Source organism: Oncorhynchus keta, chromosome 35, assembly GCF_023373465.1.
Source record: "Oncorhynchus keta strain PuntledgeMale-10-30-2019 chromosome 35, Oket_V2, whole genome shotgun sequence".
In the NCBI taxonomy this organism is placed as follows: Eukaryota; Metazoa; Chordata; class Actinopteri; order Salmoniformes; family Salmonidae; genus Oncorhynchus; species Oncorhynchus keta.
In genome coordinates, this window is record NC_068455.1 from 28387779 (window position 1) to 28400278 (window position 12500).

Genomic DNA, 12500 nt, shown 5'->3' on the forward strand with positions numbered 1-12500 from the left:
AGGTGGCGAAGTAATTACAATATAGCAATTAAACACTGGAATGGTAGATCGGCAGAAGATGAATGTGCAGGATGAGATACTGGGGTGCAAAGGAGCAAAATAAACAAATACCAGTATTGGGATGAGGTAGGTAGGTAGATAGATGGGCTGTTTACAGATGGGCTATGTACAGGTGCAGTGATCTGTGAGCTGCTCTGACAGCTGGTGCTTAAAGCTAGTGAGGGAGATGTGAGTCTCCAGCTTCAGAGATTTTTGCAATTCGTTCCAGTCATGGGCAGCAGAGAACTGGAAGGAAAAAGACGACCAAAGGAGGAATTGGCTTTGGGGGTGACCAGTGAGATATACCTGCTGGAGCGCGTGCTACGCGTGCCTACTCATGACTCGTGACTACTGGTGTGCCGGTAATACGGTCAGCGCAACAGTCCTAGTGAGGACAATGGCATGTCTCTTGTAGCATCAGGCAGCGCTATCTCTGATAAGGAAATTGATTATGCCCCTGAAGTATCCCACGCCTCCCCCACCTTCCAAGAAGATGAGGATGGATGGAATTTCAGAATAATTCTACATCTGTCCGACAGAGTGTACCAGCCTTCCCAGACTGTCTGGCATTGTTGGAGTCTTCCCGGGCAGAGCCACTCAAGTCACCTTCTCCTGTGACTCGCTACCCCCACTTGGATATGCACAGCATGGAGTCGTCGTGATTGGCTCAGCCTGTCTGAGCACCTCCACCCGAAGGCTTTGAGCTCGTCTTCGTCTACCCCCAAGCTCGCTCAACCTAATGAAACGCTTCACCGTGTCCGTGTAGGAGAGGATCTACCGATTTGCATCTCAGGTGGAGCACCCTTTGAACGCAGCTGCCCTCCTCTCCATCTACATGGTGTTGCAGGCTAAGGACCTGAGCGACTCCCTGGAGAAGGATGGTGGTGCTAAGTCGCCTTGCCAACCATACGACTCGAACCCTCAAGTGTACCGCTGAGGATTCTGGGAGGGTCATGGCGCATGCAACCGTTGGCCAGAGAGCCCTCTGGCTGAACAACGCAATGGTGTCAGAGGGAGATGGGAAAGATCCTGAATGGACAGATCGGTCCCACCAGACTGTTTGGTCCAGCCATATTGAAGATACAGGCCAGGTTCGAGTCAAAGAAAGAGGAGACTGAGGCGCTGGGCTCCATGTTACCATGGAAACAAGACACAAAGCCCCAGAAGCCCATGTTCGCCCAGGACGTTCCCATGAGGCCTCCCTCCCAGAAGTGGAGGATCCCTAAGAAGACTTAGCAGCCTTCTCCGGTAGCTCAGACTGGTGTTACTAGCTCTCAGGCACTTCTGTCTATTCCTACAGGGCCAACATGTCCTGGTCAGGTTGGACAATACGTCTACAGTGGCATAAATCAACCGCCAAGGAGGAACACACTTCCGTAAATTTACCTCTCTGGCGAGAGACAGATCTTGCTATAGAGCAGGGAACAGCTGTTATCTCTCACAGCAAACCATGTGCCAGGCAGACTAAACTCAGGTGTGGATTTACTGTCGCGAGGGAACCACCTACCAGGGGAGTGGCGACTTCATCCTGAGTCACCGAGGAGGTGTGGGGGTATTACTGCAGTGCTGCCGTCGATTTGTATGCATCGCTGGAAAACGAGCACTGTCGCTTGTTCTTCGCGATGAAAGATCACAATGCTCCTCTAGGTGTAGACACACTGGCCTACAAGTGGCCAGACATGTTTCTGTACGCCTTCCCTCCAGGTGGGCCAGATCCCCCCTACTCTGGACAGAGTGAGAACAAATGGTCTATCCCTCATCCTGAAGCCATGGATGGCAGAGATTGTACCTCTCCTGTATGCGCAACCATGGCGCCTGCCACAGTGCAGAGATCTGCTGTCCCAAGCACAGGGCGAAATATTTCCTCCTCATCCCGAGCTAATGGATCTCTGGGCCTGGCCCGTGAGAGATCCAACTTGGACTCGGTGGGCTTGCCTTCGAACGTGGTTGCCACAATTTAGAGTGCCAGAGCCCCTTCTACTAGAGGTCTTTACAACCTGAAGTAGTGGGCATTCAAGAGGTGTTTTGAGAGAAGCGAGTTGGTCTCTTTCAGGGTTCCATCGCTGCCGTTCTCGCCTTCCTATGGGAATTGCTCGACAGGGCAAGGCCTTTTCCACCGTTAAGATCTACTTGGCGGCGATCTCAGCCTGCCATTTCCTACTAGGTTAAACGACAATCGAGACTCACCCCCTGGTTTGTCGTTTTATGAAGGGAGTGTGCCATCTCCAAGCCACTTGCCCCATCATGGGACTTGGGCCTGGTTCTGGATGCACTTACAGGCGATCACTTTGAACCCCTAGAGACAGTGGATCTTAAGACTGTCTTATAAGGCGGCCCCATTGCTCACCTTGGCTGCAGCCAAGCTCATTAGTGTCCATCATGTGCTCTCGGTTTATCCTTCATGCAATCAGTTTGCCCCTGACTACTCCAAGGTTATGATACGTTCTAAAGCCACGTTCATTGCTAAGATCATTCCCATGACTTACAGTAGTCAAGCAAAAAAATAAATGTCCTCTCACTGTCAACTGCGTTCATTTTCAACAAACTTAGCATGTGAAAATATTTGTATGAACATAACAAGATTCAACAACTGAGACATAAACTGAACAAGATCCACAGACATGACTAACAGAAATTGAATAATGTGTCCTTGAACAAAGGGGTGGTCAAAATCAAAAGTAACAGTCAGTATCTGGTGTGGCCACCAGCTGCATTAAGTAGTGCAGGGTATCTCCTCCTCATGGACTGCACCAGATTTGCCAGTTCTTGCTGTGAGATGTTACCCCACTCTTGCACCAAGGCACCTGCAAGTTCCCAGACATTTCTGGGGGGAATGGCCATAGCACTCACCCTCCGATCCAACAGATCCCAGATGTGCTCAATGGGATTGAGATCCGGGCTCTTCGCTGGCCATGGCAGAACACTGACATTCCTGTCTTGCAGGAAATCACGCACAGAACGAGCAGTATGGCTGGTGGCATTGTCATGCTGAAGGGTCATGTCAGGATGAGCCTGCAGGAAGGGTACCACATGAGGGAGGAGGATGTCTTCCCTGTAACGCACAGCGTTGAGATTGCCTGCAATGACAATAAATTCAATCCGATGATGCTGTGACACACCGCCCCAGGCCATGACCGACCCTCCACCTCCAAATCGATCCTGCTCCAGAGTACAGGCCTCGTTGTTATGCTCATTCATTGATCAATCCGACCATCATACTGATCAGTGAAGAGCACTTTTTGCCAGTCCTGTCTGGTCCAGCGACGGTGGGTTTGTGCCCATAGGCGACATTGTTGCCGGTGATGTCTGGTGAGGACCTGCATTACAACAGGCCTACAAGCCCTCAGTCCAGTCTCTCTCAGCCTATTGCGGACAGTCTGAGCACTGATGGAGGAATTGTGCGTTCCTGGTGTAACTTGGGCAGTTGTTGTTGCCATCCTGTACCTGTCCCGCAGGTGTGATGTTCAGATGTACCGATCCTGTGCAGGTGTTGTTACAAGTGTGTCTGCCAATGCGAGGACGATCAGCTGTCCGTCCTGTCCCCCTGTAGCGCTGTCTTAGGCATCTCACAGTACAGACATTGAAATGTATTTCCCTGGCCACAATCTGCAGTCCTCATGCCTCCTTGCAGCATGCCTAAGGCATGTTCATGCAGATGAGCAGGGACCCTGGGCATCTTTCTTTTGGTGTTTTTCAGAGTCAGTAGAAAGGCCTCTTTAGTGTCCTAAGATTTCATAACTGTGACTTAATTGCCTACTGTCTGTAAGCTGTTAGTGTCTTAACCTCTGGTACAAGTGGGACGCTAGCGTCGCACCTCGACAACAGCCAGTGAAACTGCAGCTACCATTTTAAAGATTAACGTCTTGTAAATCCAACCACAGTGTCTGATTTCAAAAATTCTTTACTGTGAAAGCACACCATGCGATTATGTTAGGTCAGCACCTAGTCACAGAGAACCATACAGGCATTTTTTCCAGCCAAAGAGAGGAGTCACAAAAAGCAGAAAGAGATCAAATTAATCACTAACCTTTGATGATCTTCATCAGATGGCACTCATAGGACTTCATGTTAAATCAAATCAAATTTTCTTTGTCACATACACATGGTTAGCAGATGTTAATGTGAGTGTCGCGAAATGCTTGTGCTTCTAGTTCCGACAATGCAGTAATAACCAACAAGTAATCTAACTAACAATTCTAAAACTACTGTATTATACACACAAGTGTAAGGGGATAAAGAATATGTACATAAAGATATATGAATGAGTGATGGTACAGAGCGGCATAGGCAAGATACAGTAAATGGTATCGAGTACAGTATATACATATGAGATGAGTATGTAAACAAAGTGGCATAGTTAAAGTGGCTAGTGATACATATATTACATAAAGATGCAGTAGATGATATAGAGTACAGTATATACGTATACATATGAGATGAATAATGTAGGGTATGTAAACATTATATTAGGTAGCATTGTTTAAAGTGGCTAGTGATATATTTTACATCATTTCCCATCAATTCCCATTATTAAAGTGGCTGGAGTTGAGGCAGTGTGTTGGCAGCAGCCACTCAATGTAAGTGGTGGCTGTTTAACAGTCTGATGGCCTTGTGGGTGGACCAATTCAGTTTGTGTTAGAGGAAAATATGGTTGAAATGACTAATTATGTATACATTCCAATCAGAACTGACGAGTCCAAATGCTATAATGTACTGTACATGTGAATTTTCTCTCTTGCTCCCATTCCCAATTGTATATAATGTAGTCAGGAGTTTAGTAACAATGAAGGTCTGTTCCTTAGTTCATACAATTGTACAATCTCCAGGTGGTAGGAACGGCCCATCTCCAGGCTGTCTAGAATGTTGATTTATACTGACTGGCCTTGACTTCGTGCTGATAACGCGAAGGCTCGAGAGCTAGAGGGCCCCTCTACTTGTGAAATAGATAGAACGTTTGGAAAACGCTGACGTCATTTTCAGTTTATAACCTGTGGAAATATGTGTATGCGTTTAGTACTCTCTTGAAATAAACACTGTTACCTTTGGCTTTTAAGACTGGTCTCAATCTACTTCATGCATAATTAATGAATTTACAACTCATTAATGAATTAGAATGAGTGATAATCTGGTTTTGGCTACAAAACATACCGGAATTTAGAAATTCCACTAACAGTTTGTCTGTGATGTGTATGCCGAGGAACTTAAAACTTGCTACCCTCTCCACTACTGTTCCATCGATGTGGATAGGGGGGTGTTCCCTCTGCTGTTTCCTGAAGTCCACAATCATCTCCTTAGTTTTGTTGACGTTGAGTGTGAGGTTATTTTCCTGACACCACACTCCGAGGGCCCTCACCTCCTCCCTGTAGGCAGTCTCGTCGTTGTTGGTAATCAAGCCTACCACAGTTGTGTCGTCCGCAAACTTGATGATTGAGTTACGTACGCAGTCGTGGGTGAACAGGGAGTACAGGAGAGGGCTCAGAACGCACCCTTGTGGGGCCCCAGTGTTGAGGATCAGCGGGGTGGAGATGTTGTTGCCTACCCTCACCACCTGGGGACGGCCCGTCAGGAAGTCCAGTACCCAGTTGCACAGGGCGGGGTCGAGACCCAGGGTCTCGAGCTTGATGACGAGCTTGGAGGGTACTATGGTGTTAAATGCCGAGCTATAGTCGATGAACAGCATTCTCACATAGGTATTCCTCTTGTCCAGATGGGTTAGGGCAGTGTGCAGTATGGTTGAGATTGCATCGTCTGTGGACCTATTTGGGCGGTAAGCAAATTGGAGTGGGTCTAGGGTGTCAGGTAGGGTGGAGGTGATATGGTCCTTGACTAGTCTCTCAAAGCACTTCATGATGACGAAAGTGCTACCTTAGCATTTAGCTCAGATACCTTAGCTTTCTTGGGAACAGGAACAATGGTGGCCCTCTTGAAGCATGTGGGAACAGCAGACTGGGATAGGGATTGACTGAATATGTCCGTAAACACACCAGCCAGCTGGTCTGCGCATGCTCTGAGGGCGCGGCTGGGGATGCCGTCTGGGCCTGCAGCCTTGCGAGGGTTAACACGTTTAAATGTTTTACTCACCTCGGCTGCAATGAAGGAGAGGCCGCATGTTTTGGTTGCAGGCCGTGTCAGTGGCACTGTATTGTCCTCAAAGCGGGCAAAAAAATAATTTAGTCTGCCTGGGAGCAAGACATCCTGGTCCGTGACGGGGCTGGTTTTCTTTTTGCAATCCGTGATTGACTGTAGACCCTGCCACATACCTCTTGTGTCTGAGCCGTTGAATTGAGATTCTACTTTGTCTCTATACTGACGCTTAGCTTGTTTGATTGCCTTGCGGAGGGAATAGCTACACTGTTTGTATTCGGTCATGTTACCGGTCACCTTGCCCTGATTAAAAGCAGTGGTTCGCGCTTTCAGTTTCACGCAAATGCTGCCATAAATCCACGGTTTCTGGTTTGGGAATGTTTTAATCATTGCTATGGGAACGACATATTCAACGCACGTTCTAATGAACTCGCACACCGAATCAGCGTATTCGTCAATGTTGTTGTCTGACGCAATACGAAACATATACCAGTCCACGTGATGGAAGCAGTCTTGGAGTGTGGAATCAGATTGGTCGGACCAGCATTGAACAGACCTCAGCATGGGAGCTTCTTGTTTTAGTTTCTGTCTGTAGGCAGGGATCAACAAAATGGAGTCGTGGTCAGCTTTTCCGAAAGGAGGGTGGGGCAGGGCCTTATATACGTCGTGGAAGTTAGAAAAGCAGTGATCCAAGGTTTTGCCAGCCCTGGTTGCGCAATCGATATGCTGATACAATTTAGGGAGTCTTGTTTTCAGATTAGCCTTGTTAAAATCCCCAGCTACAATGAATGCAGCCTCAGGATGAATGGATTCCAGTTTGCACAGAGTCAAATAAAGTTTGTTCAGAGCCATCGATGTGTCTGCTTGGGGGGGAATATATACGGCTGTGATTATAATCGAAGAGAATTCCCTTGGTAGATAATGCGGTCGACATTTGATTGTGAGGTCGCGGTCGACATTTGATTCTAAATCAGGTGAACAGAAGGACTTGAGTTCCTGTATGCTTTTCTGACCACACCACGTCTCGTTAGCCATAAGGCATACGCCCCCGCCCCTCTTCTTATCAGAAAGATGTTTGTTTCTGTCGGCGCGATGCGTGGAGAAACCAGCTGGCTGCACCGACTCCGATAGCGTCTCTCCAGTGAGCCATGTTTCCGTGAAGCAAAGAACGTTACAGTCTCTGATGTCCCTCTGGAATGCTACCCTTGCTCGGATTTCATCAACCTTGTTGTCAAGAGACTGGACGTTGGCGAGAAGTATACTGGGGAGTGGTGCACGATGTGCCCGTCTCCGGAGTCTGACCAGAAGACCGCTACGTTTCCCTCTTTTACGAAGTCGTTTTTTTGGGTCGCCGGCTGGGATCCATTACGTTGTCCTGGGTGAAAGGCAGGACACAGGATCCACTTTGCGAAAGTCATATTCTTGGTCGTACTGATGGTGAGTTGACGCTGCTCTTATATCCAGTAGTTCTTCTCGACTGTATGTAATGAAACCTAAGATGAAACCTAAGATGACCTGGGGTACTAATGTAAGAAATAAAAAAAACTGCATAGTTTCCTAGGAACGTGAAGCGAGGCGGCCATCTCTGTCGGCGCCGGAAGTATGTTTTGTTCGATAAAGTTCATATTTATATCCCAAAATATCAGTTTACATTGGCGCGTTATGGTCAGAAATGCATTGTCTCAAACAAACCACATCAAATTACATAAATACTCATCATAAGATTGATAAACAATACAAGTGTTAAACACACGAATAAAGAAACTTCTCCTTAATGCAACCGCTGTGTCAGATTTCAAAATGGCTTTACGGAGAAAGCACACTTTGTGATTATGCTAGGTCTGCACCTAGCCACAGAAATCCATACAGCCATTTTCCAGCCAAGGAGAGTGTCACAAAAGTCATAAATAGCATTAAAATTAGTCACTTAACTTTGATGATCTTCATCTGGTGGCACTTCCAGGTCTCCATGTTAGACAATAAATGTTTGTTTTGTTCGATAATGTCCGTCTTTATGACCAAATACCCCCTTTTTGTTTGCGTGTTTTGTCCAGTAACCTGAATGCTTAAGGCGCGTGCACTAAGTCTAGACAAAAAGTTTTTTAAAAGTACAATAAAAGTTAGTAGAAACATGCCAAACGATGTTTAAAATCAATCCTCTGGTTGTTTTTGTCATAAATAATAAATAATATTTCAACCGGACAAAAGCTTCGTCAATAGGAAAGGAGAAACAAGAAAGGCGCGTTCCCGATCAGGCGCATGACTGATGAATGGAAATTTCCACTGGCCACTGATTGAAAGAGAAACTGTGCCTAAAGACTGGCCACATGTCAGAAGCCATAGAAACCGTTTTTCAATGGAAAAATAACCTTTCAAAATGATTTCTATTTACCTTTATTTAACTAGGCATGTCAGTTAAGAACAAATTCTTATTTTCAATTACAGCCTAGGAACAGTGGGTTACCTTGTCAGCGCAGGGATTTGAACCTGCAACCTGCCGGTTACTAGTCCAACGCTCTAGCCACTAGGCTACCCTGCCGCCCCAAATAATAGTACTTCCTGGTTGGGTTTTCCTCCGGTTTTCGCCTGCCATATCAGTTCTGTTACACTCACAGACATTATTTTAACAGTTTTGGAAACTTCAGAGTGTTTTCTATCCAAATCTATAGATCTAATTATATGCATGTCCTATCTTCTGGGCCTGAGTAACAAGCAGTTTAATTTGGGCACGCTTTTCATCCAAAATTCCAAATGCTGTCCACTACCCTAGTGAAGTTAACAACTGTTCCACTGGTGCATGTTCATCAATTGTTCATGGTTCATTGAACAAGCATGGGAAACATTGTTAAAACCCTTTACAATGAAGATCTGTGAAGTTATTTGGATTTTTATGAATTATCTTTCAAAGACAGGGTCCTGAAAAAGAGGCGTTTCTTTTCTTTGCTGAGTTTACATGGACAGGACCAGGCCATTCCAGAGTTGTGAACAAACTGTTTGTTTGCTTGTTTTACCAACCTTGCTTGGGGTAGGGCTTTGTCCAAACAATGCCTCTCCTATTGGGTAGTGGAGGCTATCGCCAAGGCGTACAGTTGTCAGGGATTGAGTATGATGGATCAGGTACATTATCATGCACCAGAACAGATTGGAAAATCGGGGCGTTTTGCAAGTGTCCCATAGTGAGATGTCGAACCGAGTTGACTGAATGATAACTTTGGGTTACGATATGTAACCCTGGTTCTCTGAGACATCTCACCAGATTGTCCCTCTTGCTCGTAAGAGGTAGTTCTTAGAATTATCTTTAAAAAAAAATGTAACCTTTATTTAACTAGGCAAGTCAGTTAAGAACACATTCTTATTTTCAATGACGGCCAAGGAACAGTGGGTTAACTGGCTTGTTCAGGGGCAGAACGACAGATTTTTACCTTGTCAGCTCGGGGATTCAGTCTTGCAACCTTCCAGTTACTAGTCCAACACTCTAATCACTACGCTATCTGTCACCCCAGAAGAGCTGAACTATCTGTTCAGATCCCAGTCCTACCTACAGATTCTGTCATAGTTGTTTGTAAATTTAATTGAAATGTTTAATTATTACCACATAGATGGCTGCCGGTACTACCCACCGTCGAATGTAAACTTAAATGTTCATGTCTATTCTATTATCTACATTTATATGATTTCAATAGGTTTCCTATGGAGGATTGACAATACAATTTAAAAACAGATATTCACAATCAAGTTAACATTCTCTGATGTGTGCACCTTCAACCATCTTTGTGTTACAATTTGAAAGTTGAAATGTGAATTTTATTCCCCTTTTATTACATTTATTAGCCAAAACATGGCACCCACCCTGTATTCAAGAGCATGTTGTGTCTCAACTGATGGCAGGCACAAGACAAAAACCTAAGACCTAAAATATGGTCTGAGCTACAACATATGAGAATTTACAAGCTTTTAGAATTGACGTCTAAGGTAAAATTATAATTTTAATAAAAATAATTCTCAATCATTTATCTTTTCCAGTGATGAAGACATGGATGGTATGGTGTAATCAGGTTGTAATACATAAGTAATTGCTATATACAGCCTGAAACTAAACCCTAAAAAAATTGTGTAAATGTTCCTTACAATCCAGAATGTTGAATAAAATTACATTTAAACTTACTCTACCTGTCGTGTTTGTCCTTTTGAGACAAAATAGCCACAGGAAAGTATTGTTTACCAGCCTTTTTAGAGAGCTGGTAGGTTTGGCACCAAAGTAAAGTCAGTGCTCTCGTCAACAACTATTGAACCAATCATGCCATGATAATGAACATAGTATATATATTCTGAATCAGAGGATAGTGTAAAATCACCACCTTTTTTTGTGTGAATTGAATAATTGTTTTTATTCAAATTAAATATTTAAAAAATTACAATAAAATAAAGAAATGTCTGGATTGTTCTCCATCCTCAGGTAATTCAGATGATACCATTTCCACTGGCATGGCATGCTTACTTAGTTCAATAGCTATTGATGAAAGAACTGAATACCCAATATAAAACTACATTTACCTAGGTGGCAAGCCAAACCTTATACTTACAGGCTCTCTAAAAAGTCAGGTAAACAATACTTTCCTGTGGATATTCTGTCTCAAATGTCGACCCACTGAAGGACCAGCCACACAGACACCCGATATAAACTTACTCTATGTAACTTTATTCAACATTATGGCTTGTGAGGAAACTTTCCAAGTTTTTGCAGTGCTTTGTTTCAAAATTGTGCATTACCGCCTAATTAATCAGACTAGGTATGGTGGGGTATGCAAAATAGGTCAACTTTGAACATCTTTATCTCTTGAATGTTTTGGCATTCAGGTCCAAAATGTCACTTTCTAAGTATGGAATGTTTCGTTCAACTCAAAGGGGGTGCTGTCAAAAAGTGATTGAATGCAAATAGATTTACCCTATACCAAGAATTGGTTTCTAGCCTGATTTATTTATTTTGTCAGATGCATTCACTCAGTCGGCTGAATTGCTACTGTATCAGATATATATATATATATATTTAAACTACAACAACTAAATGAATTCTGAGTCCGAGTCATATGACCGTTTGTTATAACTAGTTAGTTAACAAAAGCTGTAGGGTACAGTTCGAGATTGCAATGAAAGTTATTTATTTCTGTATTGAGCAATCTCGGCAATGCAGTTGATGACAATTTGCTTCGAGAAGCAGCCATTCGTAATGCACAGCTTCAGTTATCGAAATGCCAGACTGAAATAAACAACTTTATAGACGATAAGATAACACTAACAGAGACAGCACTAGCATGTAGGCTAGCTAGCTACATACAGCTAGCCAAATACAAGATGCATCAACATCATTATTGTACTGTGGGAAAATAGCAAGCTATTTTCTACAATATATATTCTAATAACATCGATTACTGGCAATAGCAGGATAATAAAATCACAAACTTACCTTAGGCTTGTAGAGCCACTTTCGAAACCGATTCATCGTTACCTCGCCACCTTACCCCTCCTTTGTCACCGACTGTTAACGTTATTCTACCTGTGCGATACAGACTACTGAGGCTAGCAAGCTAGCTACGTGGGAAATGTTGAACCCAATATGATATCCGAAATTGTAAATTAAAGAGTTCAAGTGTCTAACAGATTTCCTGAACATTTACGTAGTGTATCTATGTCTACAAAATCTACGGTTGGCTCGTGCCTCACTGCCACTTTTCCAGTCCAACGGGAAAAAGCAATCATCCACGGATGGCTTCCATAGCTGTTCTCTCCCTCTGCTTGATGACAGTCACGTTGACAACATCGCCACCCACCTTCCCAGGGAAATGCTGCGTTCCAGACAACTGGGAACTCGGAAATGTCTGACTCCAAAACTCATTGTAGAAAGATGTCTATGGAGGGGGGTCAGTGCCTGTTCGAAAATGCAATGGTTACATAATAAATCGGATTGTAAAAATTATAAATGCGTTATTATTATATATCAATGTGCACGAGTAATGCCACAATTAAATTGCTAAATTAAAATTAAACTAGAAAATGGTTAATTGAAAATGGTAAACAGAAAAAGACATGGTAAACAGAAAATCGTAAATGTAATTAAGCTTTTTCTTTTCAATGTACATTTACATTTTCAAAGTGTATGCAAATTGCTTCTTGGAAGCCTGAACCAGGAGAGTAACGCCACGCCCCCATGTGTAGTAGTAAATCCTAGGCATGTCGGGCTCTCTGTACATAGATTTTAGACTTGACATGGTAATGACCATTTTCTGTTAACCATTTACATTTAGAATTTCCCTTTTCAATTAGCTATGTTCGATTCATTTTAACATAGCAATTTTATTGTGGAATGAATAATGGGCACT

General features: G+C 43.8%; 1 protein-coding gene across 2 annotated transcripts in view; it reads right to left on the reverse strand.

The window, feature by feature from the left end:
• Positions 1-11934, reverse strand: part of LOC118368248 (lateral signaling target protein 2 homolog) — a 61551-nt gene extending 49617 nt beyond the window's left edge. For both annotated transcript variants that reach the window (XM_035752199.2, XM_052496832.1), the window contains exon 1: positions 11588-11934. In XM_035752199.2, coding sequence (XP_035608092.1) covers positions 11588-11623 — 36 coding nt within the window. In that variant the 5' untranslated portion in view covers positions 11624-11934. The remainder of the gene's footprint in view (positions 1-11587) is intronic.
• Positions 11935-12500: the final 566 nt, after the last annotated feature.